Raw genomic sequence first — 27,648 nt, 5'->3', positions numbered from 1 at the left:
GGCCTACCATCAGAGCGAGTACCCATGCGAAGAGTCACATCACCATGTATTGTCAGAAGTGCCGCCAGCCACTGAAGCTGGACGGGTCCCTCGAAGATCTTAATCCAGCTGCCTACGACCTCCTCATCTGTCCGTTCCTAATTTCCTCTTCACCTCCCATAGTCCCTGACATCTCTGCCAGCTTCGAGCACTCCACAAGACGAAAGACCGTCTACGAACCAACCGTCTGCAAAGCCTGCCGCCCAGGCATCGGCTCGCAAAGCGCTTTATGACAAGGTCTCCCGCAATAACCCACAACCAATCTTCACGCGGAATCATGGAGGCTCTCGCCGCGACTCCGCCATGTCATTCATCTACCTGACCGAATCCCAAGTCGGGCATTCGCAGATGCCTCCCGAGCCAGCGACCGTTCCCCCACAACTTGCACAGGCGGACAGCAACCGCGCTACAAAGGATCGAACGCCGGCCACCGATATGGGAAAGATTGATCGTTTATTCGAAATATTGTCATCACGGTCAGACATAGATCATCCAATATGTGTCGACTGCGGAGACATGCTGGTTGAAGGGTTCCAAAAGCGACTAAACACAGCGCTCAAGGAGCGAGATTCCTACGTGAAACACTTGCGACATGTACAAGCGAACAAACCAAGCAAAGAGAATATCAAGGCACAGCAAGAAGCGACCAGAAAGGCCCTGACGGACAAAGAGCAGGCTACGACAGAGCTCAGGAGATTGGAGGCTGAAAAGGACACTCTTGACACTGAGATTCTCGAATTGGAGGAGGAAGCACGCAAGCTGGACATGGAGGAGGAGTTGTTCTGGCGAGAACGCAACGACTTTGCTGCCAAAATGGCCGACTTTCAAGCAGAAAGGGACAGCGTCAACGTCAAATACAGCAACGACTCGCAGCTCCTGGAAAAGCTGCAGCGATCCAACATCTATAACGACACGTTCTGCATCAGCCACGATGGTAGCTTTGCGACGATCAATGGCCTGAGACTTGGTCGGCTGTCTAACAAACCAGTCGACTGGCCGGAAATCAACGCCGCATGGGGCCATGCTCTGCTTCTCTTGGTCACTGTTGCAGACAAGCTCGCGTACAAATTCCAGGGTTACGAAGCCCAGCCCATGGGCAGCACCTCTAGGATCATCCGATACGATGTAGCGACTTCCTCATCAAACAGGAGCGGAAACCGCGGCACCGTGCAGCCGCCACCCAAGAAGCATGCACTTGAGCTGTTCAGCTCTGGCGACATGCCTCTCGGCCTCACATTCATGCACCGAAAATTCGACAATGCCATGGTAGCCTTTCTAGAGCTAGTACGGCAATTGGGGATACATGTCGAGCAGCAGACCGAAGCGTCTGGTAACATGCTGAGCCTACCTTACCGAATTGATGGGGACAAGATCGCAGATGTGTCCATCAAGCTTGGCATTGCGCAAGACGACGGATGGACGAAAGCTTGCAAGCTCACGCTGACCTGCTGCAAGTTTCTTCTCGCCCACGCCGCCCACACAAATTCTTCTGAGACGAGGGCGTCTGGCTGAGAGCGCTGCGGGAGAGGTGGGTGTCCAGTCCTGGCTGACAGCAAGGCGTCCACCTTCGATGCAAGCGGCATGCAGCCTGCAGCCCTACTGAATCAAGATCTGCAACTAGAGGCCTCGAATCTCACCCGAGCTGAAAGACACTTGTATAGTGTAGCAACTTCACCGCAGGCTACAGCCAGGTTATGCCCCGCTTTGGCTGCCTGGAGCTGTTGTACTTGTGACTCAGTTGCTGGCAGCCGAAGCATACGAGAGGTCCCATCTGCCGCTCAGCCCTGGTTCGCAAACCGGTTGTACGCCCTCCTGGTCATTCATCAAGAAAGCCTCCTCGTTCGCTTGCATGCATGTTCCAACGCTTCGTTGTCAACCAATCCAAGACGCACTTTGGTCACCTTGGTGCAGCGACAGGGCGACTGGTGCCTAGAACTGTCCTGTCCACACTGCAGGCTGCAGCAGATACGGTCTCTCCTCGGCTGGCTGCGACTATATGGCGTTTCTCATGGGTATGCTGGGATGGTCTATATAATGAGCTTCGTTCATACCCCCATCGTCTTGTCCCGTTTTACAGTTGTTCTCGACGCAGCAACTCACCCTACATTGTTTGCTACATGCTGCATCCTACTGCCGATACGATGGCTACCGAGCGCGTGCAGGTCTTTGGAGACTCTGAGGACGACAGTGCCTCGGACGTGAGCTGCTTCTCCGATGCCAGTCCGCCTCGACAACGCCGTCGACCTCGCCGGATGCAACACTTGTACCCTGGCTACATTCAAGTGGATGGCAAAGTCCCTCCTGTGGTCCATACGGTGGAATATCTTGGGCGCCGTAACAGAATGTTCGCTCGTAAGTCCCTGCCTCCTACGCCATTTAAGTCGCGTTGCTGACATGGCCAGTCCGGCAAAGCACGAAGCCTTTCAACCGCATCCTTGAATCAAAAATCCTTGCCAACGATCACCCACATGTTGGCCAAGGAGATAGCGAGAACGCTGAGCCAGAACAAAGGCCGATCATCGAAATTACCACACATGTCAATTCGCGCCGCGATCCGGGCCCCGTCCGTTCTTATCGTCGTCGGGACAGGGTGGTCCGCCAGCCTGTCACTGCGGCTTTTGGCAACACACGCGACTATGCCAGCGGCTCAGAGAGTGAGGTGGACGAGGTGGTCTCCCCTTTTGTGGTCATGCGAGATGCCGAGATGACAATCTGGTCCGAGCATCTCAAGAGCGCCCTCAAAGCTGTCGTAGCATACTACCCGTTCTTCAAGCTGTCAGAGGAGACACTAAAGATCCCCTCACCATACCGTATCCTCTACCACCATCGCCAGGAACTGTCTACATATCGCAACAACCAGCCTGAGACACATTCAGCAGAGTACGCAGCGACCACGTCAGCTCACATCGATGTACTTCTGAACTTCCTGGAAACAAACCAGAGCTCCGGTGTCCGCAAAGAAGAAGAACTCCACAAACTTGATGTGCCGTTGGCCACATTCAAGTACTTCTGGCTGCTTCTCAAGCCGGGCTCTGTCGTCTACGCAAAGCGTTTCAACGTATGGACTCCATATATTGTAAGCCACATTATCTGTGGCGGGGATGCCGATCCCATCAAGGTCAATGGCTGGCTTCTTGAATCTGGGGGCGCCCGAGTTGAGCGCTTCATGGAGTCTTTTACCGTCCCACCCTGGCTTGGTGAGCAGGCCATCAGTACGCTGCCCGTTGTTCCTGCTGCCTATTGGAAGGAGGATCTTGAGGCGCAAAATGGCCTGCCCATGTATGATAAGTGTCTTGCCGAGGGCAAGATGTACTGGGACCTTCTCCAAGGACCAAAGTACATGCAATATGATGGACATCTCGTCGAGTCGGGTGACAGAGCTAGACATGCTGGCGGGCCCTGTGGCTTTATGTCAAGCCGTGTTGTCTGCGACATTACTGGTCTCGAGAAGTTCATGAACATGGGCCCACCGTCTATGGACGTTGACATACCGTCCCCACGCCGGGAACGCCCTGTTCGCCCACCCCCAAAAGACCATCTGCCAAAGTCTCCTCCGCGCTGCACATGTGACAATTGTGCCGACGTGAGGCCAGCTGGGGAGAGTTGCAGCCCCTGGTTTGGATACGAAGACCTTGATCCAACCAGGGACACTCCTCCAGATGATGATCTGTTCTATGTTCTGTTGAGCAACACTGTTCCAGGTTTCATCCTGGGCAATCGCCGGTGGGGCCACCTCAACATCGCCCATCTGAAGCCTGTTGAGACTGATAAGAATGCGTTCAAGTCACTGATGATCGATGAAGACATTAAGGTGACAGTCAAGGCTCTCATCGGTCAGTTTGCAGCCAATGCCGACGGCATGATCAAACCATGGGGAAACGACTTTATCAAGCATAAGGGCGATGGTCGGATCTTCTTGCTCCACGGCGAGCCCGGCGTCGGAAAGACGTGTACCGCTGAGTGTATTGCAGAGCTCACGGGCCGACCTCTGCTATCGCTCACTGCTGGCGATCTAGGTATCGACTCTTGGCGGGTGGAACAGAATCTCAACTACTTCCTCGACCTAGGCCAGCGCTATGGAGCCCTCGTGCTACTTGATGAGGCGGACGTCTACCTTGAGCGACGACGTGCCCGTGACATTGATCGCAATGGACTCGTCTCCGTTTTCTTGCGCGCTCTTGAATACTACCGTGGCTGCATCATCATCTCGACCAACCGCGTTGGCGCCTTCGACAAGGCCTTCATGTCCCGCATCCACGTCGCCCTGCACTACAAGAACCTGCGCAACGAGGACCGTGAACGCATCTGGGACAACAATTTTGAACGCCTGAAGCGCGACTCTGGGGGCAAGGTGCATGTCTCGGTGGCAGCCAAGGACTATATTTGGGAGAGTCGCGACGTGCGCGACCTAACCTGGAACGGCCGCGAGATTCGCAACGCAATGCAGACGGCTCTGGCACTGGCGGAGGCGGAGGCCGCGGAGGAAGGATTGGACAAGATCACGATCACGGAGAAGCACGTGCGGGCAGTTGTCAAGCTGAGCGCCTCGTTCAAGGATTTCATCAGGGATTCGATGCCCGATGACACGTTCAGCTCTTGAGAGCCGTGCGAGATGTCAGGTTCTCTCAGCCTCATGCGCGACTGATGAAAGGGCGTGTTATCTTTGGTACTACTTAACAGATTGTCCATCAAATGCAACGACGACTTACTTATCTGACATGGAGAAGCTTAACTAATGAAGCCCTCGCCAATGTTTATTCACACTCCAAAGATCTCTGGATTACAAATCCTTGGCAGGGTCAAGAACCACGCCGCATAGCTGCATGCCAATGCTTCGTAGCTGCCCCATGCTCTGTAGTAGCCAAGCTTCCTAACGGATCTTTCCGAATCTGGGCCTGGCCGAGGCCCCGTGACGACTACGTGGTTCCTTTCTCAAAGAGTGGCTGTGCAGAAACCAGCATCCCCTGAAAAGGGAAAAGAGCCAGTTTGGTTTGGTAAGAAAGCTTCGAGGACTGCCTTGCGCTCTGTGGAAAGATGGGAGTAAATAGATGAGCGGCATCGGCGGATGTTCCTCAGGTATTGTAGCTGACCCGCCCACCCCCTTCCCACTGCTCCCTCCCACGCACATCACTAACAAATACTCCCCTGGCCTCCCATTGATGCATACAAAGAAATCGGGATACACACATTGAGCTGCTCAGCATGGCCTCTGAAGACCACAAGGAAAAGGAGCGCGCCTCCTTTTGCAAGTCCCTGTCCTCCATGTTCAAGTCGCCCGCGGCCAAGCGCTACGACCGCGTCCTCGCGCGGACATACGAGCAACAAAAGGCCACGTAGCCCAGCTCGGCGACCCAAGTCGAAGAGCACGAGCAGAGCGAGAAGCAACACATCTCCGACAAGGAACGGGCGAAAGCCCTGGTGGCGCAGCGGGACGCCCAGTCGCCAGGCGGACACTTTGTGCTGGGCTACGTCAAGCCGCTGAGTATAGTTATGGGTACGCTTCTGCCGGCGGCGGTGAGTGCTAGTCAGGGTTAACGCCTCTATGTATGCCTCAAACGCGCCGACCAGCCGTGACTGATGACGGCTTTGGGTACCCAATTTGGAAGTCATTGGGTTCCTGTTGGTTCAAGATGAGGAAGGGAGTGGGAAATGAATTGATGCAGTAGTATTACTGTCTAACTTTCCGGTGATCGAAGCGTCTTTATATCTCTCCATATACAGTCTGCCGCAATTTCTCCTTTTCGCCATTCTGTTCGCACATGTCTTTGAATATGCTGCCTCCTTCTTGCTCCCAGAGCTCCTTGGGTGTGCCGAACTCGGCTGCTACACCGTCCTTGAGGACGAGGACACGGTCGAAGTCAGCAATCGTGCTGAGACGATGCGCGATGACGATGAGGGTGCTCCCTGTGAACTCTTCGCGGATGCTGCGCTGGATGAGCGCGTCGGTCTTCATGTCGACGGCGGAAGTCGCCTCGTCTAACAGCATAATCTTGGGTCGGGATACGATGGCACGAGCCAGGCAGAGGAGCTGCCGCTGGCCCTGCGACAGGTTGCCTCCCGATTCAGAGACGGCACTCGACAGGTCGCGGAATACGTTTGTGTTCTGGAGTCCAAGCGTCGATGCAGCGGCCGAAGCTGGTCCGTTGGCCGGCGTAGGGACGGCCGAGTCTACGAGGTGTACTCGTGCTAGTGCCTCGCGCAAGTCGTCATCTGTGCGGTCATTGAATGGGTCGAGGTTGCTCCGGATGGTTCCAGAGAACAGTACTGGGTCCTGCAGTCAGATCATTAGTAAACGCTCGTGATAGATGTGTCGCGCCAGAAAGCACTAACCTGGGGAATGATGGCCAAGCGCGACCGCAATGCGTGAAGATTAATCTTTGAAATGTCGAGTCCATCGATAGTGACAGTGCCCGACCTCGCTTCCAAGAAGCGGAATATGGCCAGTGTCAAGGAAGATTTTCCAGCGCCCGTACGACCAACAATGCCAACTCGTTCATTGTTCTGGACGCTGAAAGACAACCCCTTCAACACCGGTGGCAGGTCAGTCGCGTAGCCTACGACAAGATTATCAACCTCCACACGCCCTGACGTCGGCCACGCAGCTGGTGGTTCCTGGCCGCCCTGGGGCTCCGTTTCCAGTTGACAATACTCAATGACGCGCTCCGTTGCGTTCATGTTCAGTTCAAGACTGGTGTAGGTGCGAATTGCCATGAGCATGGTGCCTGAGAAGGCGAGCGCGAAGGACAAGGTGAATCCCGCCATGGCCGCGTCCACTTGAGGGCTGACAATCACGACGATGCCAACAGTCGTGGTAAACACTGTCCCAACAAGAGCCATGCGAAACCCAACCCATCGCGTGGCGTTCCACCTGTAGAGGCTGACAGTGTCCCAAATGTCCAGGCTCCGGTACATGCGCTCAATGTAAACATCTGTCTTCTGAAAGCCCCTGAGAGTAGGTATGCCAGACAGGGTGGCGTTGAACAGCTCAAAGACGGGCGATTTGCTCGTACTCTCCAGACGCTTCAGCGGACGGGCGCATTCCAGGTACTTCTTGCCTATGGCGCCTGACAGAATGATGAGGGCAGCAGACAACGGCAATATGTACGGCGAGACAAGGGCGGCCGCTACGCAGACGCCACCGAGCATGAGAATGTGCGTGAAGAACATGCCCAGGTCCATGGCCAGCCGCTGGTCTATAATGTCAAAGTCAGAAGTCAGCCGGTTTAGGATGCGACCAACAGGGACCGTATCCAGCCATCGGAGCGGCGTCCGGATCACAGTGTGCAATATCTTACTGAAGAGCACACGTGAGCCCCTAATGCTCAGTGCAAAGCCCCAAAAGAAGCGCAATGTCCCGATTAGTCCAGCTCCCAAAGAGAGAGCGACATATATGGACAGGTAAAATCCAAGGTCGCCATTGGCTTCAGCCACTAAGGGGCCTGAATAGGCGGGGAATGTCGATTGTTGGAGCGCAAAGCCGTATTCATGCCCATGCTCTTCATGGACATTGGCGGCCGTCTGCTGGTGCTGCTTCCCTTGTCCACCGGTCCAGATTCGTACCCACCAGCTTCTACCGACGTTGCCTGCCTCAAAGGCAATGTAAACGAGGGCCAATATCGCCCAGAGGAACCGGCCACTGCAGTCACGCATGTAATTCAAATACACATGAGACTTGACGGTACCGGTCTCGCGGGTCTCGTCCTGGATAAATTTCTTGGCCACTTCATCGGTGGCATTGTCCCTCTGTGCGGGCTTGCCGTCGACCTCGCCGTGATCATCGGGAGTCTCGGTAACGGAGGTTTCTGAGCTGACGACGATATACGACCCGGCAGTACAATCCTCTTGATCCGACCCCTTTTGCTCGTGGCTCTTGACTCGCTCCAAAATCCCCTCCTCTTCCAGGGCAGACGTCAAGCCGACGTGAAGAACGCAGCCCTCGCCAAGCACGACGAAAAGTTTAGTCAAAGGCTGCACGAGGGCGAAGTGATGAGTGGCCAGGATGCGGGTTCGGCCCTCACAGATGGTCCCTCCGATGCACTTGTCGAAGATCTCGCGCCCGACGTGGGCGTCCACAGCGCTGAAGATGTCGTCCATGATCAAGATCTCGGCACGCGAGTAGATGGCCCGAGCCAAAGAAATCCTCCACTTCTGGCCTCCGCTTAGGTTGATACCGTTGGCGCCCAGCTCAGTCTTATCTCCGTCGCTGAGAATATGCAGATCTTTCTTGAGGGCGCACACGTCAAGGACCAGGTTGTAACGTGACTCGACAAAGGGCAGACCGAATAGAATATTGTCGCGCAACGAAGCGCTCTCCAACCACGGCGTTTGGGCGACGTATGCCATCGAGCCAGGGAGGATCCAGTTGCCGGGGTGTGCGTTCTCGTCATGCCGTTCTGTGGGTGCTACAGTAGGCGGCACAGTGACTTTGCCGTCAACGAGATCGACCTCGCCGATGAGGGCGGAAAGAATCAGGCTTTTGCCAGTTCCTGTCTTGCCTGAGACGACAGAGAGCTCTCCGGATGGGAATGAGAAGTTCAGGTCCCGGAGGAAGAATCGGTCCTCCTCGTCTACCTCGTCATCCACAGGCCAGGCAATTGTCGCATTCTCAAAAGCGACGAAAGGTCCTTGAGACACGATCTTTCTCTTCTCGGGGCCCTTGAGATACTCGCCCACGCGACGGACCGACACAAGAGTATCAAAGCCCACGGTCAGAACCTCGGGTAGTGCACCAAGAGTCATTTCAAGGGAGTTGAAGATACCAATGCTGACAAAGGCAATAGAGGGTGTCAACCCACCGTGCAAGAGGGAGTAAGAGGCCAGTGCAGCAGCTGCGAGAAGGATGGGACTAGCAACACAGCAGCCAAAGATCACAACGTCACCGAGAAACATGCTCCAAGTCACGGCCAGCTCTTTGTCTCTCATGTCCATGATGCGCTTCTCCCATTGTTTCTCAAGGGCCGCAAACTTGATCTGTCGTATTCCCAGCAACGCTTCATTCAGCACAGCAAGCTTGTCGTCGCGAACATGCATCAATACCTGCGAAAGTCGCACGTACCTCTTGGCAAAGTACGTGTTGAACGGCAGTACTATGGCCCAAGCGGCCATGCCGACGATGAAAGGTATCCAGCCAAGCAGTTGTATAAGAAACCCGGAGGAGACGACAAGTTTCCCAAGACTGCTGATAATGAAGAATTGGATCGCGCAGAAGTCGGCGATGCGTCTGGTATCCACGCCCACCAGATTGACAATAGCCTGGCGCGACTTGAGCACACCGGTCTGATCAGGCGAGGATGGTGGCTCTTCGGTCGACTCTGCTACAGGCACGGCATCGGAGGGCTCTTCTGGCTCCTCCCCAACAACAAACGGAGGGGCTTCGGTCTCTTTCGGTTTGTCAGCAGCTTTGACATTTTTCCGGCGGAGAGATTTCTCGTAGACCAGCGCAGACAATTGAGCCTTCAGGGGCTGGGAGATCATGGCAACAGAGTAGTAGTGGACCCATCCATCAATCCACTCTCCGGAGAGAGAAAACACGCCAAGCAGAATGACGAGGCCCCAGAGAAGGAGAGATGGCGAGCCTCCGCCGCCCCGTTCCTGCAGGAGATTGATGAGCTGCAACATGGTCCAAAAGGGGCCAATTCCCAGACCACATCTGAATATAGTAACGCTCCATTGCAGGGTAAAGCGCCATCGGTAGCAGTGAAGTATCGACCATATCAGCTCTTTTGTGTAGCCATGTGAATTCCACTCCGCCATGACCGCATCCACACGGATAGTGTGATCAGGTTGGGGTATGTCTCTCTCCTCGAGATCACCCTTCTTACTAGCCAAGTCAATGATCTGCCGCACCCATGTCCAAGTATAGCGACTGAGCACAGTGGTGGTCCGTTGAGCGTCCACAGGCTGGTCGCGGAAGAATACTTCGGGTCGTCGAGGGATCGAGATACTGACAAAGAGCGTGGCGAGAGCTGCTACCACGTTGATGATTCGGAGGACCAAGGCGACATTATTCTTGCGTCTCAAGTGATCGCCCACGTCAAACGCTTGCAAGACAGCCGTAATGACCGTTACCAGGGCTGAGCCGAATGTCCACACCCCGAGATCGTGGGCCTCCACCGGGGCGTGAATGGCCCAAATTATCGTTGCTTGCTGGGACACGAGGCACCATGAAGCGGAAAGGAGCCAGTTCTCGTAAAATAAGCCCTCGCGTGCTGGGTTGAGGGCTGTGAGAACAGCGGTGGCAATGGAAGTACCGAGCCCAACCGCAGAGAAGAAGAGGACAAGAGCTTTGGGCACACGGTTCGAGAAATTGGCAATTGCTTCGGGAGAGCTTTTCCCGTCCTCGTCCTCGTAGAATTGATCTCTTGGAGCGCCTTTTCGAGTCTGTCTCACTATAGCGACAATAGCTGGCACCGTGAACAGACCAGTGAGACCAAGGCCAATCGCAGAGAATGGCAGTAAGGCCATGTGCTCCGCCGGAACCATAATGTGTCGATTCCCGTAGTTTCCAATCATGCGGACCCCAGTACCGCGTGCAGCATGAGGAACGAGTGTATTGTATATTAGAGCCGCTGTGTCAACTGGGAGAACTTCCGTCGTTCCACTGGTGGTTGGCGCGCTCAGTAACAAATGTAGGTAGAAGACGCGTCGGCTCGTTGACGGCGCTGAAGCAGCCACGAAGATGAGCTGGAGCCAGAAAGAAAAGAATGTGCGATAATATCGTGATGAGAAGAATATGGCGACGACAGGGGCGCGCTCGCCCTTTAGCTGATGAAGATGACCGGCAACTCCTTCCAGATGGCTAGTTCTCACTCACGAGCTCGTTCACAGTCACACCCTTGCTTGTACATTTGAATCACACTCGGGATGGGACGGCGGAAGCGACTGGACCGGGCTGTCTCTTTCTCGAGACCTTGCGCCATCTGCGTCGTGTCAGTACTTTGAACCACATCGCGCATACGGTAGAAACAGTGCCGGAGCCACGGTGACGGGCTCGTGAGCGGCACCTCTCCGCACGATGGTGCAGGCGCGCGCAGCTGGAGCCTGGAGCTTCCTGCACGAGGAAGACTGCCTGTCTGGATCGAGTACTGCCTCTGACCTAGTCCTTGAAGCTCGACCTGCTAATCACAAGTATTGAAGGCGGTCGGGGTGACTCATGAAGAAGTGGCTCAAAATGCGAATTGGCCTATGGTTCGTCGAAGCGAATGCGAACAGATATTTGGTCTGCCGTTGCACCAATCGATCTTGCACAAGGTGCTGCCGGTATGAATCACCGCCGGCGCCAAAATAGAGGGGGGTGCCTCGCGACAAGTGCAGCGTGAAGGAGTGTTGGGTTAATGATCTCGTCAATGACCAGCAGAGCATATTCTCCGAAACAATCTCTACCAGCCCCTCGTGACGTCTGTTGCTGCCTGGCCTACGAGTGATTACAGGCAGGCAGGCACGGTTATATCTGTTCGAGGTTGCACTTGCTGGCTGCAACTCGTCAGCATGGCCATGTTCTCTGATGATTCAAGGGCACCACCACTACCACCACTACCTTATTATTACTGGTATGCTAATAAGGTAGTAAGTCAAATAGTACTCTGCCATCCTTCCCCTCCACTCGTTGCTTGTGCAGTCTCCGTGACCAGACCAAGGCAACCTTGCAGCAGAGAGTCCAAAGAGCTGATGCAACAAGAAGCAAGGTATGGAATCCCCCAGGGTATGGGCAGAACGAACCCTGCATGCCCGCCAGCCACAGAGTCCACACCTCATCGCATGAAAGCAAGCCGTGGGTAAGACCCGCGATAAGCCTACGTACCTGACGGCATTAGGCATCCTACAGGACAGTGATGGTCCATGTGTAGTGGTGTGTGGTGACCATGTCTAGGCAAACCTGCAGCCGAGCTTCCAAAGCCCCCGAGAGGCCAGGCCTGATTCCAATTTCCGCCGGCTATGTACCTATTTAGTGAACGGGGGCAACTCGCATACCAGAAGCCCTGTTGTGCATGAGCTGTGGTCGTGGTGACCTATGGTCTCCCGCAGTAGGCTAACAGCGGCAAACAACTTTGGTGGTGGATTTGGGTGACGCGCATGGCCCCTCAGGGCGCTGGAGGGCCAATCCCAACTGCCTGAAGGTCATGAGTGTGCGCGCCTGCTGGGCCGGCTGGGGGAATCGCAACGATCCCGTCCGGACCGTCACGACTTCCGCGAACCCAGAGCCTTGACTTTGTTCCATTGTTAGACTGCTTCTCAAAGCTGATTCCAATCTCATCTTCCGTTCTCAACTCTAAATTCAATCGACTTTTGACCCGCCAACAACCCGCGACCGACCCCCCTCCAAAGAACCCATTCCAGGCACTGGCGCCAACGACGACCGACGGTCGCCTTGAGCTACGACGCGCTACGCGGTCTCGATACGCAGACTGATGCCGCTGGATGAATTAGCCAAGCCCCAACGATGAAGGCTGCGCCGCTGATCATCAATTGGCACGACCAAAACGCCCCAATCTATTCGGCTCACTTCGAGCCCAGCGGAAAGGGGCGTTTGGCCACAGCGGGAGGCGACAACAACGTCCGGCTGTGGCGTGTTGAGAGCGACGGTCCCGAGCGCAAAGTAGAGTACTTGTCGACACTGGCCAAGCATAATCAAGCTGTCAATGTCGTACGATGGTCCCCAAAAGGTCACTCACTCCCCTCACATGGCCTCGTAGACCATAGCTGATAGCTCTTCAGGCGAGATGCTAGCTTCGGCTGGCGACGACGGCAACGTGATCCTATGGGTTCCCAGCGATACACCGCCCACCAACTTTGGCTCCGAAGATCTCGAGGATAAAGAGTCATGGCGTGCCAAACACATGTGTCGCTCGAGCGGTGCCGAAATCTACGATCTGGCGTGGTCGCCTGACGCAGTTCACTTCATCATCGGGAGTATGGACAATATTGCCCGCATCTATAATGCCAGCACAGGTTCGTGCATGCTCCTCGCCCAGTGTTGCCATGCAGCCCTCTGATCTTTTTACTAGGGACGCTAGTTCGCCAAATAGCAGAGCACAGTCACTACGTGCAGGGTGTCACTTGGGACCCTCTCAACGAGTACATTGCGACTCAGTCCTCCGACCGATCCGTGCACATATACTCCCTAAAGACCAAGGATGGGCAGTACACCCTTGGAACGGAGGAGAAGGCGTTGAAGCTGGCGAACCACCTCAAGGCCGATCTACCACCTCGCCGCATCTCCTCGAGCAGCCCGGCTCCTCCAGATTTTGGCCACAGAGCTCAGCTGTCCGTCCTCGAATCGTCAGTGGGATCACCGCCGACACTATCGGCCCCTGATACACCAACCTCCACCACTCTTCCCATGAACCCACCAAGTGCTGTCAGCCACAGCAGGAGGTCGTCCTTTTCATCGTCACGACGCAGTGTCTCGCCAGCGCCGTCGATGCCACTTCCAGCCGTCATGCCCATGGCCGTGGAAGCATCACCGAAGCCGCACAGCCTCTCCGCGGCCGCTACTGTTGGGAATGGCATGAAGAATGCCAACTTGTACGCCAATGAGACGTTGACATCGTTTTTCAGACGCCTCACCTTCACACCCGATGGCAGCTTACTACTGACGCCTTCGGGGCAGTATCAGAACCAACACCATTCAACTGACAAAGACGTCAAGCCAAGCACAGAGGTCATCAACACTGTGTATATATACACGAGGGGCGGAATTAACAAGCCGCCAGTGGCCCATCTTCCAGGTCACAAGAAGCCTTCGGTGGTCGTCAAATGTTCTCCGATCATCTACACTCTGCGACAAACGCCACCCATCACAAAGCACATCACTATCGACACTTCATCGGGAGAAGATCAAATGCTGTCGCTGCCGGAGCCTGTATCGATACCAGCTGCCAAGGTCTCCGTCATGGATCCCCCGCCGCCTCCTCCTACAGCAGCGGCAGAGACAAGCGCTCCAGCAGCTCATGCCCAGGTGTCGGACACTGAGGCATCTGAGGCATCCCATGCAGGACCAAAGTCAGCTTTCTCGTTGAAGTACCGTGTAATCTACGCGGTCGCAACGCAGGACGCCGTGCTTCTGTACGATACTCAACAGAAGATGCCCATCTGCGTGGTGAGCAATCTACACTGCGCAACATTCACTGACCTCGCATGGTACGTTGACCTTTTTGATATGACGAAACTCTGTGCTGATTTGAACAGGTCAAATGACGGCCTAACACTGCTCATTTCATCTTCTGATGGATTTTGCTCCACGCTGACATTTACAAACGGCGAGCTGGGTGAGGTCTACAAGGGTGAAATAGGACCGCCCAAGCCTATCGCGGCCACAGCGGCTTCATCTGTCCAAAACACACCAACACCAACGCCGACAACGCAATTCGCGCCACCTTCTCCATTCCAAGGTCATGGTAGTCAGCACCGTGGAACCTCAAGCTCGTTCACAGCACCTTCACCGCCATCGACCACGGCGTCGGCGACAGCTCCGCCACAGCAAAGGCCACACTCGCCGGCTCGTTCCAACTCGACGTCTTCTGTCGCGACGCAGTCCTCAAGCGTGAAGAACAATCCACCACTCATCGGCGGCAGCGTACCCGGTATTGCCGCCACCAACTCGGGTAAGGTGACTGGCGTACCGATCACAACCCCACCCGAAACGCCCAGCAGCCTCGCTGGTAGCAAGCGCGAGGCAAGCGAGAGCGAAAAGGAGGATACCAAAGAGCCCAAGAAGCGGCGGATTGCGCCGACACCGGTGGAGAAGCCTTGAGGCCACAAACGTACGAGTGATTTTGCTTCAGCAGGGTATTAGCGGTGTATCAAAGGCGAGAAGTTGTGTCGGAGCTACACAAAAATGGTCTGGGTACTCGGAGTTCTACGGCAAGGTCATCTGGCGTTTGGGCTATACGGTCGAATTTGCTTCATTTACGGACACAATCCGTTCAACGTCCTGCATAAGGGTAGGATACACAACATCATGTCAATCAACTCGCTACAATATCAGTGTTCTCTCACTTAAGTAAGGACTGCGTTCCAGCCTTTTCTCTGTACAAAGTCCTTGACCCCTTCATCGGCCAACACATCAGCGCCTGTTCTGCCCGAAACGATGCTCCTTTCCCCCTCGACACCTCTGACGTAAAATGGATATCGTAAACGGCATGCATCGGCTTCGCCCTCGCTCTCTTGTTCGACTGTGTCGGCTACCCAGCGCCTCTTGTCTCCAGGCTTGAACCCACAGCCCCGCCGATCCAGGGACAGATACCATCTGCGCTGGTGTACAGAGCCAATGGTATTCGAAGCGCCGATGTATGCATTTGTCCTCCTCACCTCTTCATCTTCCATCTCTCGGATTTCCCTCTCCATGGCGGGAATGTCCTCTCGCGCCTCTTCGCCCTTTGGGACCAGGTTTCCATCCTCCGATTCGGAATCATCGTCATCGCTAGTCTCCACGGGCTGCTTCCAAGTAGTCCTCGGTTGACGTTGGCGACGCCGACGACGGACGGATAGTTTCCTTGCTCTCCCAGCCTCGTCTTCTGTTTTGGTGAGGCGCAGGTTGAGGACATAGCGCTGGGGCAATCGAGCACCGTGGAGTTGCAGTCTGATCTTGCGGTTCTGGAACGCCTCATGAAGGAGCTGCTGCTGTGTCCGATGCGGCGATGGTGATTGCGGTGAGGCTATGGGGGAAGACGGATCAACCTTGGGTTCATGCTTGCTCCGACGTGGGAGGACAGTGTACGTCCCCGTGTCCCAGATGAGCAAGGAGCCTGTTTGGCTCGAAGCTGTCTCTATGAGGTGATTCTATTCCTTTCGCTCAGCATGGGAATCCCGTGTTTTTTTGTTTTTCTCTCTACGATCAGCTTACCCAGAGACAATGGATCCGTGTTTCGGTGGCATTTCGATTCAGCCTTGTGCTGTTCACGTCTCCTGGCAACCCGTACATGATAGCCCAGCTGACGCTGCTCGTCTCGTTGATCTGCAGACGGAGGTCGTAGTGTGTGCCAGCGATGGGGTGGTCATGTTGATGTATGACAAAGTGCGCGCCGTCCGGTGAGCCTGCATTAGATGTGTAGAGTGATCTATACGATTGAACGGACAACGTAGGGATTCCAGGACGTCCGTGAGCTGCGATAGACTCGGAGAATATCCCTAAATGGTTCGAGGTCGATTCAGCACCAGATTCTATGCCTGCTGTTGTGAGCTCTTCGTCTTTGTGTGAAGCTGAAGCTGGGCGTAGTAGCCGTTCGTTGTCCAACACAGACACTGTCCATTCAAGGTTTCGTTTCTTCACAAAAGGGTTTGCGATGATCTCTGGGCTTGCTGATCGTTTCAAGCTCATGTTGACGTCGGTGCGATTGCGACGGTACTTGGATGAACGCAATCAGATCTGCAATGACTGGTGGGTTGGGAGGTGTAGGGTAGTCGTAGCCATCCTCACGAGCAGATGAGATCGTCTATTAGTAGACTACTACGTAGACATCTGCTACGAAGGCCAAGCGGCCTTCATTCATGTGATCGAAGAATACTTTCCAGACAAGGCAATTGGTCGTCTTTGGAGTTTCTAACCTCAGCGTTGCGGTCTATTTGCAATAAACGAGTTTGGTGACAATTATCGTCAACAGTGCAAGCTCACTTGTGAAGAGATGTCATCCCTCATCAACATCGCCAGCAATGAAACGAACATGTCAGCGAATCGCAGTGCAGTGTGCGCCACCATCACCTGGCAGCTGGAGTCTTGGAGCGAAGAGCCTCGGTAAAATCATCGATCCCCCAGGCCGAGGAGGGCAACGTTCATGAGAGGCCATTGATTCCCCACATTTTGCCTTCCTCGGGCAGGGAAGGCGCGCCCCAGTCACATTGCTTGGCAGAACCTCGCATCTTCAACTAGTCAGTCAGTCAGTCAGTCAAGTCAAACCGTCCTCCTCACCCCATACATTCCCTCCCCCACACGTTCTTCGACATTTCTATCGACAACGACGTCAATCAAAGACCGCGAATCTTCCACTTTAGAGCCTCAACCGTCTTTGGCAAATGTACCACGTCTGATCGCATACACGTCCGTGCGCTGGGTTGATCCCGGCTTTTGGTCCGACGTCACCCCGGTGGCAACCAAATTCCTCTCTGGTGTCTGTGCCGACAGAACATCGCAATGGCCTCACCTCCGAAACCCTGGGAGAGACCTGGCGCTGCAGCGACTGGTATGTTTGCGATTTAGGAAACCGAAAGCCGTGCCTTTACTGACGTGCAATCCCAGCTGCGACGCCCGCACCAGCCACAACGACCGCGGCGACGCCGTCCTCGACAGCCGCTGCTCCCCCAGTCCCTGACAGGCCCTCCTCACTTTCATCTTCCGTCAACCAGAACGCGTCGGCCTATAGTCGCATGAACACGTCGCCATACGGAACAGGCGCCTATGGCGGTGCCTACTCGTCACCCTACTCAAGCCCATACTCGCGTTTCGGCGGTGGCATGGGCGGTGGCATGGGCGGCGGCATGTATGGAGGGGGCATGTACGGTGGCGGTTACGGGGGATACGGCGGCGGTGGCATGTATGGGGGAGGCATGTACGGCGGTATGCCCGGCATGATGGGCAACCCCAATGATCCCAACGACCCAAACAGCCTGACCAACAGGTTCAACAACGGAACTGCTGCCACCTTCCAAATGCTGGAGGGTATCGTTACGGCCTTTGGAGGATTTGCCCAGATGTTGGAGAGCACGTATATGGCAACGCACTCGAGCTTTTTCGGTACGTGAATATCTAACCTGGGGTGGGTGGTGGCCATGCTGACAAAACCCCAGCCATGGTGTCCGTTGCCGAGCAATTTGGACATCTACGCGATACGCTGGGGTCCATCCTCGGTATCTTTACTTTGATGCGCTGGATTCGAACGCTCATCGCCAAGATCACAGGGCGACCACCGCCCGCCGACGCGACGGCCCTCACTCCTGCCGCTTTCGCCCGCTTCGAAGGCCGTACCAGCGTGGGACCTAATGGCGAGCCAGGCCCTGCCAAGGCGAGCCGCAAGCCCCTGGTATTCTTTTTGCTGGCTGCCTTTGGTCTGCCATACCTCATGTCGAAGATGATCCGGGCATTCGCCGCATCACAGGAGGAGGAGGAGAGGCGCATGCAGCAGCAGGCTTTGGAGCAACAACAACCCATTGATCCAGCCAAACTCGAATTCTGTCGCCTCCTGTACGACTTTACAAACGTGCAGAACCCAGGAGAGCTGGAAGCTCGCAAAGGTGATCTCGTGGCTGTGTTGAGCAAGAACGATCCGTCGGGCAACCCTAGTGACTGGTGGTCGTGCCGCGCCCGTGATGGACGCCAGGGGTACTTGCCATCGACCTATCTCGAGATTCTGAAGCGCCCTGGGCAGGATCTCAAGCAGATTAAGGCCACGGCCGCGAGCGACAGCAGCAGAGCGAACTCGCTCACAAGCAGCGCTGTGCCCGAGAAACCTGTCCTGCCCGGAAAGGGGCAGGAGAAAGAGTTCGCGACTGTGGATTCCATGCAGAGAAGCCACTTCTATTCCTAGAGGGAGGGGCGTGGACCTGCGGCTGGGAGGCCGTCTCACTCGCTCGGAACTCATACCTGCGTCGAATATGAGACCGTCCGTTCTACAAACAGGAAAAAGCCAAAGCCTCGCACAATGAAGTCTTCACACCGACGTGGGCTCGTTCGCGATCCAGGTACAAGGCCCGGCTGCTGGCGAGGCTTTGCCCCTTTGCGGAACCCAGGAGCAAGACCTAAGCGCGACAGTGGCTCCGATACACTTATACCCCATCCGTGATCATGCACAATTCAGCGCGGTTGTCTGGCGGAATCGGTAGCATGCTGTCGCGGAGAATAGGATGAGGACGTCTGTGTGGCTATGGGCTGTGTACATTTTGTTGGAAAACGCAGGCGGCAACTTGGGCGTCTGCACGGTATACGGCGTTTCCTTTATTTTTATTAATGGCATATGATTGCGATGCATCGTGTCTTCCCTTTGGCAGTGCACTTTATTCCGCACCGTACTGGAGGATGGCCAACGCCAGACTACATGACTAGTCTGTGCGTAGCTGTGGCTCTATTCACACGACAGTTCAACCAGCGTGAAGTATAGGGGGAAAGTATGTTGTTTGACTTTATTCCACATGGCAGCACCTCGTGGGGTTTTAATCCATGTTTAGGGATAGGTATTGTTGGCCTTTGCAAGATCGTCGGCACATCTTGAGTATACTCCAGACTGAACCATCAACCACCGACTTATCTGAATATCATTGTAGCTATTGCTACTGTTTCTTGCCTGACCTTTCCAGCAACGGCCGCGAGAATGCCAAACGTCCCCCCCCTTCATCATCTCGAGAGCCACCCTCGAGTATGTCGGCTTCTCTGCTGACAGGGCAACAATGGTGTGGAATGTCTGGAACCAAGGCCCTGAAGCATTTGACAAAGGAGAAAATTCCTTTATCACCTTCATAACACGGCTGTTTGAGAACCGCAGTCCATTCGTGGACGACGACGACGACGACGACGACGAAAAATGGCGTCAAGCCATGACCGCGCTCGGTCTCAGGACTGACGTCCAAGACAAGATTATGCATCCCGCCTTCAGAGAACTTCGCCTCACGCAGTCATGCGGCTACTGGTGCAGGGATACCGTCGAGATGCGATGCGAAGCTCTCCGGTACACTCAGAAGCCACGAGAGCACAGTCGCCGAGCATCATCAGCACCATCCATCTTTGACAAGTGCGAGTCACTCACCCACATAGCCGCCCGGGGTACCAGTGGCCATACTGCACTGTTCAAAGACATTGATGAAGCGCGGGCGGATGGCTTCCTCGACGTGCAAGGCTCTATCCAGCACATGAGTCGGATTCTGAGCTCGAGCCCATCCGACTTTAGCTCTGACCGGCCCTTGTTCTATTTCCACCCGGAACTCGCGACTGCACAATGCTACGCTTGGTATGCCAAGCAACGTGGCACGGACGAAACCAACATTATGATTGTATGCGTCGCGATCCCCAACCAAGTCCTCCAGGGTCTCCTCCTCACGGACCGTGCGCTCCAGCGCCTGTACTGGCCTAGCGAGGCGTGGAAACAATCCGTCGCGTGCAACCGCATTCGTCACAGGGTACCTGTTGAGCTCTGTCGATTTCGACGAGCCACGCTCCTGATCGGCTCGACGGCCAAGAGCAAGGTTACCGGTCCTGGAGGCGTGACGGAGGACACTGTTCTGATGATGGATGGACAGCCCGCTGTCCAATACGCGTTTGATGGCAGCGAGGAGGGCCAGGACTTTCTGAAGAAGAGTATCGCGCAGCGGCCCTACGTTTACCAATTCCCCAAGGGAGATCGGAGTACCTGACTTGCTGAGTTTGAATCTCGAGATTCTGGTGTTCCGAGTGCAGTATGAAAGAATAGCTGAAAACCAAGTTCAACTCGATAGAATAGGAGTGCAACAAGGAGAGCCTGAAACACCTGCAGGGCCCAATAAACATGAATACACAGCTCACTATGCGCCCCATCTATGCTACAGGCAACGTACTACACCCTTTGTCGTATACTCATCATCTCTCCCCATCTCTATCTCTTCACCCCTCCGCCTCGTACGCGTTCGACTTGTGCTTTGGCTGGAACTTGAAGCCTGGATGCACGGGGCCCAGGAACATTTCGCTACACAGATTTGTCAGTCCCTTTCCATCCACAAGCCCAGAGGGAAAAAGGGGGCACTCACGTAATTTTGATCCAGTCCAGGTAGTTGTTGGACGCCATGAGCGTTTCCAGCTCGTCGCGCCCCTTGTACGCGGGCGGCCGGTCGTTCAAATCCGGGGGCAGGCGCTCGAGCAACCCGACAGGGATGTAGCGGTGCGTGAAGCTCAGCCACTCGAGCAGGAAGCGCCGTGTGAACTGGATGCCGAGCTCGTCGGAGCCCCAGGCGTCGAGGCCGTACTTGACAAATTTCTCAATGTAGCCGAGGCGCTCGGTGGAGGACTTGTCGAGGTACTGGCCCTTTTCAATCTCCTCAAAGAGCCAGGGCTTGATGAGGGCGCCGCGACCGATCATGACGGAGTCGACGCCGGCGTCGGCGACGTGGCGGTGGTAGTCCTCGTGGGAGTAGCAGTCGCCGTTGCCGAGGAAGTAGAGGTGCCCACCGTTGGCGAGGGTGCTGGGGTCGGGCTCGGCGGCGGTGTCGGTGAGGCTGTCCCTCTTGTCGTTGTAGCCCTGGATGAGGGCGGCGCAGTCGGCGATGAAGGACCAGTCGGCCTTTTTGGTGTAGCGCTGCTCGCGGCTGCGGCCGTGGAGGGTGATGGCGGCGCAGCCGGGGGCGCCGAGGCGGTCGCGCTGCTCGCGGGATCCAAAGGCCAGCTTCTCAATGACCTGGTGGGCGGTGGGCCGGTTGTTGCGGACACCCGTGCGGATCTTGGCGGTGATGGGGATCTCGCCCGAGAGGGTGTTCATGCCGCGGATCATGCGCTCGAGCTTGCCGTGGGACTCGAGCAGGGCGGAGCCGGCGCCGTTCTTGTAGACCATGTCAATGGGGCAGCCGCAGTTGAGGTCGATGAGGCGGAGGTGGGGGACGAAGCGGTGGAGGACGTCGGCCACCTTGGTCGCTATCCAGGGCTGGTTGGCCGAGACCTGGGCGCCGAAGCGGAGGTCGCGGGCGTGGTCGTAGTCGTGGACAATGTTGGCGGTCGGGGAGATGGTCGGCGGCGCAATCTCAGACTCGTGGGCCTTGAGGAGGGTCCAGTCGGCCTTGTAGCCCTGGATCATGGGCATGCCCATGGCCATCTCGGAGTAGGTCAGCTGGGCGCCGAGCTCGACGCAGAGACGACGGAAGGGGAGGTTGCCCTGGGTCGTCAGGGGCGCGAGGGCCGGCGTCTCGGGGCCAAAGTACAGGCGACGCTTCTCGGAGGGCTTAAAGGGGGGGTCGACGAACCGGGCGCGGATGGCCTGGAGGTCCTCCTCGGTGGCGTCCCGGCGGGCCTGGTGGTACTCGTCGGTGGTCTTGGACTGCTGGTTGAGCCACTGGATGTACTGGTCGGCCTGCTTGAAGTCGGTGCGCTTGCGGTTGAGGTCGGTCTTGATCTGCATGTCGACGACGTTGTAGACGTCGGGTCGCTGCTCGTCGTTGGCCTGCTCGTCCTTGGGCTCGCCCTCTCCTGGCGGCGCCTCATTGTCGAGCAGGCAGAGCTCCTTGCGGCCGTCGGTGTGCTCGACCTCGCGCATGTGGCTCTTGACGAAGCGGCACTTCCAGCCAGAGGGACACTTGCCATGCGCGGCGTAGACGGGGCACTGGCCGTCCCATATGGTGACGTCCTCCCGGCGGCCCTCGTCGAGATACTTGCGCAGGTCATGGCCCATCTTGCAGCGATCGCCAAACTTGCACTCGCGCGGGGAGAACTCGTTGGACATGGCGCGGCTGTTGCAGAGTCGTATGGCATCCGCGACGTAGCCAAAGGAGCGTTCCGTGTTCTGCCCGCCCTTTGACTTTTTCTTGTCCTTGCCTTTCTTGCCGCCGCCGCCGCCGCCGCCATTGTCCCTGTCGTCTCTGGCGTCTCGAGCATCTGTCCGCCCTTCTGCCTCGTCGTCGTCATTGTTCGCGGCCGTGCCAGCAGGGAGTGCGCCCGTGCGCTCAATGATGTACTCCTTCTTGACGGGAGCGACGTTTGTTTTGCGGTTGTCCACCTTGGGGGCATCAGCGTTGTTCTCCTGCTGAGCTGGTGCATCGTGGAGGCCCTCTCCCGGCACACTGTGCTCCATGGTGAGGTCGGCCGTGGCGGAGGGCTCTGTGTCGTTGGTCTTTTGCCTCTTGGCAGCACGTTCGTCCTCAGCGGGTGGCGCGTGTTGCGAGGTCAGGTTGCTGGCATCTTGAGCAAGCTCTGCGTGAGGCTGCTCGCCCTGGACTGAGCCGTTGGTGTCTGCCATGTCCAATGCAGTCTGCCCTGGCTGAGTGAGATGGGAGTGAGGATGCGCTGAGGGTTGTTGAGACGCATGGAATTATTTCCCCAAGACAAGAGAGACCTATCATGTCTATCCGTAGGTATGAATGACTATGAGCTGGTGAAATTCTCTAGTGAGGTTCCACTTTTCGCTGCACCACCATCATGAAGTACATGCATTCTATCTATCTAGTCGAGCCATTCACCGCGGTGTAGCTCCATGTCCTTCACTCGTTGATGTCGTCGAGATGCAAGACCAGAGGCTTGACCGCTCCATCCACTCAATCTCCTCATCTTGTTTGCCTTGCCTTACCAGACATGTAGGTCCAGTCACCGGCCGCGGGCCCAGTCCTCACACAAGCGCACGGGGCTATTGTTTGAGAACTGTGGACGACGGGGCTCGATGCTGTCGCGTGCACTCCACGCGTGGCTAGGCCCAAATCGCGGTCAAGTGTATTGTAGGACAAAAGAAAACAAAAGACTATTATCACATTGTGCTATTGAGCTAGTATTCTTGATTGACCCTGGCCGCATTGTGGGGTGGTAGAGCTCTACGTACAGTCCTACCAATTCCTCGGTCGCCTGGAAGAATGCGAGGTGGCACGGCGTCATGATTGAGCTGACCTGACCACAGCTGACCACAGCTGGCCGACCTGACCTGACCTGACCTGATCTGACCTGACCTGAGCTCTCCTCAGCCTCCGATGCTAGTCTATCCGTACCTGATCGAACTAACCCCATGCATTGCAGCCCCAAAACCAACAGACACATCATCCACCCTACCCGACTAGCTGACCACCTTCATCCCCCTCCGCCGAACCCGACATCCAGTCCTCCCCTCCCCCCCAACGTCCTCCCCCAGGCCATGAGGAAACCCACAGAGTACCATGGCGGACTCGGGCAGGCCGGTCGATAGATCGCCCCTCAAGACAAAGGTCGTCCGCTCCCAGAAGATCGTGCCCAGCTCGACGAGCTCGACGCCTAGCACGGCCACCGCGACCACAACCTCGACAACGTCCAGCACGAGGACCACCACCAGGAGGGCCACGACCAGCACCAGCACCACCGCCAGCGCCAAGAGCACCGACGACTATTCGGACGAGTCCACCGACCGAAGCCCTCTGCCTCGCAGCCACACCCCAGGTCACCTCGCCAGCAAGTCTGTCGCCAGCCCCGGGCAACAAGCTCGACGCGTCACGTCCGAGCTCAGGCAACGCTCCCAATCCGCCTCACAAACGCCCACGCGGCCCTCCACGAGCACCGGCAGCACGCCCCGGCCGCCGCCCCCGGCAGTCGACGCCGACAATGGCAATGGCAATGGCAAGGACAAGGACAAGGACAAAATTACCCTCCCCGTTCGGCCCGCCACCAGCGTACCGAGCAAGCAGCACGCCTCTCTCCATCCCGCGACGCCCGTCCCCCGAGCCCTGACCAGCGTCGCCCGACCACCAAGGGGCACCTACTCGCCTCATCCACCGCTCCAACGCCCGAGCGATGGGCCCGATGTCCTGCCCGCCCCCGCGTCGGGCATGTACTGGTCCAAGGCCCTGACGTCCGGCACCCCCGTGCCCTCGCTGCGCGCCCACACGACCACCCTTATCGGCTCCAACATCTACGTCTTTGGCGGCTGTGACTCGCGCTCCTGCTTCAACGACCTCTACGTCCTCGACGCCGACGCCTTCTACTGGTCCCGCCCCCCCGTCGTCGGCGACATCCCCATGCCCCTGCGCGCCATGACCTGCACCGCCGTCGGCAAGAAGCTCGTCGTCTTTGGCGGCGGCGACGGCCCCGCCTACTACAACGACATTTACGTCCTCGACACGGTCAACTTTCGCTGGTCCCGACCCCGCGTCGTCGGCGACAAGGTCCCCTCCAAGCGACGCGCCCACACCGCCTGCCTCTACAAGAATGGCATCTACATCTTTGGCGGCGGTGACGGCGTCCGCGCCCTCAACGACGTCTGGCGCCTCGACGTGAGCGACATGAACAAGATGACCTGGAAGCTCATCTCGAGCCAGGACAGGACACCGGCGCCCGGCACAAAGGACGTCCGACCACGGGCCCGCGGCTACCACACCGCCAACATGGTCGGCAGCAAGCTCATCATCTTTGGCGGCTCGGACGGCGGCGAGTGCTTCGACGATGTGTGGGTGTACGACGTTGAGGAGCACATCTGGAAGGCCGTCTCGATCCCCGTCAACTTTCGCCGCCTCTCGCACACGGCGACCATTGTGGGCTCGTATCTCTTTGTGGTCGGCGGCCACGACGGCAAAGAGTACTCCAACGACGTGCTGCTGCTCAACCTGGTGACCATGACGTGGGACAAGCGCAAGACGTACGGCCGTGCGCCTACCGGACGGGGCTACCACGGTGCACTGCTGTATGACAGCCGGCTGATCCTCGTCGGTGGCTTTGACGGGAGCGAGGTGTACAGAGACGTTCTGATCCTCGAGCTGGCGGTCCACGCGTACTACTCGCAGATCAGCCACTTTACGATTGAGGTCTGATGAGTACAGGACAGACAGCTCTGGTAGCCACGGGCCTGGGACAAAGATGACGATTATGATGGCATGCATGCTTCACTGCGATGGACATGTTCTGTGGAATAGACTATTCCTTCTTATCCTTTCCTATTACCGTGTTGTCTGGGCGGGACATGGGAGTTCCAATGCAATACAAAGAATAATCAGCAATACATCTTTCTATATTGACTACACATGTAGCAGCCTGCCATGCTCTTGCGTCCGAGTCCCGCGAAGCAAAATACCCAAAACCCGCAAAACGCCATTCAATGCAAGTCAAGTGTGTGTACAGGAGGGAGCGGCGTCGTTCTATTACATTGTAATGATGGTGTGGCGTGGTGGTGGATGCACGTTGCTCATGCCTCGGCCTGCTTGTCATCGGCCTTCTTTTCATCAGCAGACTTCTTGGCCTTGCTCTCGGCCTTCTTGGGGTCCTTGTCTTCCTTCTCCATCCTCTCCTGCTTGGCCTTCAGGCGCTTCTCCTCAGCCTCGACCATGTCTGTCAAAAGTTAGCTGATGTCGCCCATGGAGCGAGAAAAGAACATACCCATCCACAGGTCCTGGCCCTCGTACTCCTCCTTGTGGATCCTCTTCTCAATGAGGTGCTTATGCTCGGGGTCATTGGGGTCCACGACCTTGACCGTCTCCCAGCGACCGCCGCCCTTCTTGGCGTCGTTCACCTCAAAGAGGGCCGACGCGATGAGCACGGCGAGCGTCAGGCCCTGCGCGTACACACGGGCCTGGACCACTTTTTGGCTGGTGCTCATGGGCGCGCGGCTGACGAGCGCCATGGCGACGCCCATGGACGCGATCCAGCTGGCAAACACGATGCTGTACCGGTTCTCGCGGCCCCAATCCATGAAGCGCTTGTACGCCGTCTCGTTCTCGCGCACAATCTGCTGCGCCCGCGACGAGGCGTCCTGGTAGTTGGCCATGGGATCTTTGGCCTTTTGAAAGGCCATGCTGAAACGGTCCGCGTTGATAATGGCACCAAACGTGCCCGACGACGTGACGAGGAAGGCGCGGAAGGGCAGCGTCAGCTGGCGAAAGGCAGGGTACCGGCGCGCGGCGAACATGACGCCGCCCACGCCGGCGGCCAGACCAGCGCTGCCGCCAATGAAGCCGCCCTTGAGAACCTGATTGTAGTGGGCCTGCTCTTCCTCGGGGGACATGACCTTCATGATGGGCGGTTGGTGGTGGTGGTGTCGCAGCTATGTGTTCTGTCTGATCGCACTTGTGCAGATGTCGTTCAATGGATATCGGCGAGCGATGGATTTGTTTCTGGAGCTAATTCGTACAGGTCGGTGGGTGCGCAGAAACGAAGTCCGACAATGACGGACAGTCGAGGCAATATGTATATGTACGGGCAAGCAAGTGGTTGACGTTGCTCCGGGCGGCGGGAATAGCAAACATGATGTCAGGCCATAATTTTCTGGCAGCTCCGGCCGGGCCCTTGAAGGCAAGCGTGCAAGCAAGTACCATTCTCACCCAAATTGGGCGGGTGGGTACTTCAGACACCGAGAAATTGCCGGACCAACCCGAATTCCATTATTAATGAGCAAGAATCGCGAGCGTTTCTCGGGATGCTCAATTCTCTCGAGGCCTTGCCAGTACTGAATTGTTTCTTTGTCCTTTGCTTCCGACATACGGACCATTGCGGATGGGACTCATTGTCGGAGGCGCTGACGTTGGGGTGAGGTATCAGTCTCATCGTCGGCGAGGCTTGCAGTGCTGTCACAATTAGTGCACTGATGACTAACCGGTATTGAATTGTCCAAACTCCAAACACTCGGCTTCAGCCTTCGAGAGGGATGTCAAGCAATGCTACTACCTCAGTACATGCGTGGGGACGAACATCCGAGTCTCCGTGTTCGACCTGAATGCAGCCTCATCTCGCGTGCTCGATGCTCGTGATGCACCGTCACTTGGCCAAAGCGCCAAAGCAATTTCTCTTCTCAAGCTGTGTGACAACCTGTTGCAGATCAGTAGTTCAGTACGCTGCGTCAGCCTCACCACAGGCATCACTCACCCGACTTCGTCTCACGTTCGTTCAAGAAGACCGTGGCGTGAATGCCGGGCATAGGGTCGGCTGTAATCTAGCCACTGGCCGACAGCCGGAACAGTTCACAGAACCACACATGGGAAACGTCCTAGAAGCCCCTCGGGCACCACGGCGAC

At 56.5% G+C, this 27,648-nt stretch overlaps 11 protein-coding genes across 11 annotated transcripts; 7 read left to right on the top strand and 4 right to left on the bottom strand.

Annotated features, from left to right (window-relative positions):
* Positions 1–44: 44 nt before the first annotated feature.
* On the top strand, positions 45–1,551 carry J7T54_004329 (uncharacterized protein; the record flags this gene model as incomplete). Its single annotated transcript, XM_051504235.1, has 2 exons — positions 45–129; positions 182–1,551. 2 exons carry the CDS (start codon positions 45–47, stop codon positions 1,549–1,551), a joined length of 1,455 nt encoding a protein of 484 aa, XP_051364158.1.
* Positions 1,552–2,156: 605 nt separating this feature from the next.
* J7T54_004328 (ATPase family AAA domain-containing protein 3B-like protein) lies at positions 2,157–4,639 on the top strand (the record flags this gene model as incomplete). The annotated part of the gene is made up of 2 exons (XM_051504234.1): positions 2,157–2,391; positions 2,442–4,639. 2 exons carry the CDS (start codon positions 2,157–2,159, stop codon positions 4,637–4,639), a joined length of 2,433 nt encoding a protein of 810 aa, XP_051364157.1.
* A 602-nt stretch (positions 4,640–5,241) lies between these two features.
* J7T54_004327 (uncharacterized protein) lies at positions 5,242–5,574 on the top strand (the record flags this gene model as incomplete). The annotated part of the gene is made up of 2 exons (XM_051504233.1): positions 5,242–5,337; positions 5,413–5,574. The coding sequence occupies 2 exons, from the start codon at positions 5,242–5,244 to the stop codon at positions 5,572–5,574; spliced, it is 258 nt and encodes an 85-aa protein (XP_051364156.1).
* Positions 5,575–5,740: 166 nt separating this feature from the next.
* J7T54_004326 (ATP-dependent bile acid permease-like protein) lies at positions 5,741–10,551 on the bottom strand (the record flags this gene model as incomplete). The annotated part of the gene is made up of 3 exons (XM_051504232.1): positions 5,741–6,310; positions 6,370–7,232; positions 7,335–10,551. The coding sequence occupies 3 exons, from the start codon at positions 10,549–10,551 to the stop codon at positions 5,741–5,743; spliced, it is 4,650 nt and encodes a 1,549-aa protein (XP_051364155.1).
* Positions 10,552–12,478: 1,927 nt separating this feature from the next.
* J7T54_004325 (putative WD repeat-containing protein-like protein) lies at positions 12,479–14,791 on the top strand (the record flags this gene model as incomplete). The annotated part of the gene is made up of 4 exons (XM_051504231.1): positions 12,479–12,701; positions 12,754–12,987; positions 13,065–14,178; positions 14,227–14,791. The coding sequence occupies 4 exons, from the start codon at positions 12,479–12,481 to the stop codon at positions 14,789–14,791; spliced, it is 2,136 nt and encodes a 711-aa protein (XP_051364154.1).
* Positions 14,792–15,036: 245 nt separating this feature from the next.
* J7T54_004324 (uncharacterized protein) lies at positions 15,037–16,357 on the bottom strand (the record flags this gene model as incomplete). Its single annotated transcript, XM_051504229.1, has 2 exons — positions 15,037–15,819; positions 15,884–16,357. The coding sequence occupies 2 exons, from the start codon at positions 16,355–16,357 to the stop codon at positions 15,037–15,039; spliced, it is 1,257 nt and encodes a 418-aa protein (XP_051364153.1).
* Positions 16,358–17,167: 810 nt separating this feature from the next.
* On the top strand, positions 17,168–18,557 carry J7T54_004323 (Peroxisomal membrane protein-like protein; the record flags this gene model as incomplete). Its single annotated transcript, XM_051504228.1, has 3 exons — positions 17,168–17,216; positions 17,273–17,767; positions 17,821–18,557. 3 exons carry the CDS (start codon positions 17,168–17,170, stop codon positions 18,555–18,557), a joined length of 1,281 nt encoding a protein of 426 aa, XP_051364152.1.
* Positions 18,558–19,413: 856 nt separating this feature from the next.
* J7T54_004322 (uncharacterized protein) lies at positions 19,414–20,373 on the top strand (the record flags this gene model as incomplete). Its single annotated transcript, XM_051504227.1, has 1 exon — positions 19,414–20,373. One exon carries the CDS (start codon positions 19,414–19,416, stop codon positions 20,371–20,373), a length of 960 nt encoding a protein of 319 aa, XP_051364151.1.
* Positions 20,374–20,599: 226 nt separating this feature from the next.
* On the bottom strand, positions 20,600–22,934 carry J7T54_004321 (uncharacterized protein; the record flags this gene model as incomplete). Its single annotated transcript, XM_051504226.1, has 2 exons — positions 20,600–20,681; positions 20,743–22,934. The coding sequence occupies 2 exons, from the start codon at positions 22,932–22,934 to the stop codon at positions 20,600–20,602; spliced, it is 2,274 nt and encodes a 757-aa protein (XP_051364150.1).
* A 901-nt stretch (positions 22,935–23,835) lies between these two features.
* Positions 23,836–25,455, top strand: J7T54_004320 (Tip elongation aberrant protein-like protein; the record flags this gene model as incomplete). Its single annotated transcript, XM_051504225.1, has 1 exon — positions 23,836–25,455. The coding sequence occupies one exon, from the start codon at positions 23,836–23,838 to the stop codon at positions 25,453–25,455; it is 1,620 nt and encodes a 539-aa protein (XP_051364149.1).
* Positions 25,456–25,826: 371 nt separating this feature from the next.
* On the bottom strand, positions 25,827–26,651 carry J7T54_004319 (mitochondrial hypoxia responsive domain-containing protein; the record flags this gene model as incomplete). The annotated part of the gene is made up of 2 exons (XM_051504224.1): positions 25,827–25,969; positions 26,018–26,651. 2 exons carry the CDS (start codon positions 26,649–26,651, stop codon positions 25,827–25,829), a joined length of 777 nt encoding a protein of 258 aa, XP_051364148.1.
* Between the last annotated feature and the right edge of the window lie 997 nt (positions 26,652–27,648).

This window comes from Emericellopsis cladophorae (assembly GCF_022114955.1).
Source record: "Emericellopsis cladophorae strain MUM 19.33 chromosome Unknown NODE_8_length_656085_cov_119_647849, whole genome shotgun sequence".
In the NCBI taxonomy this organism is placed as follows: domain Eukaryota; kingdom Fungi; phylum Ascomycota; class Sordariomycetes; order Hypocreales; family Bionectriaceae; genus Emericellopsis; species Emericellopsis cladophorae.
Note: the sequence above shows the minus strand (reverse complement) of the source record. Positions and strands in the feature narration are given on the sequence as shown.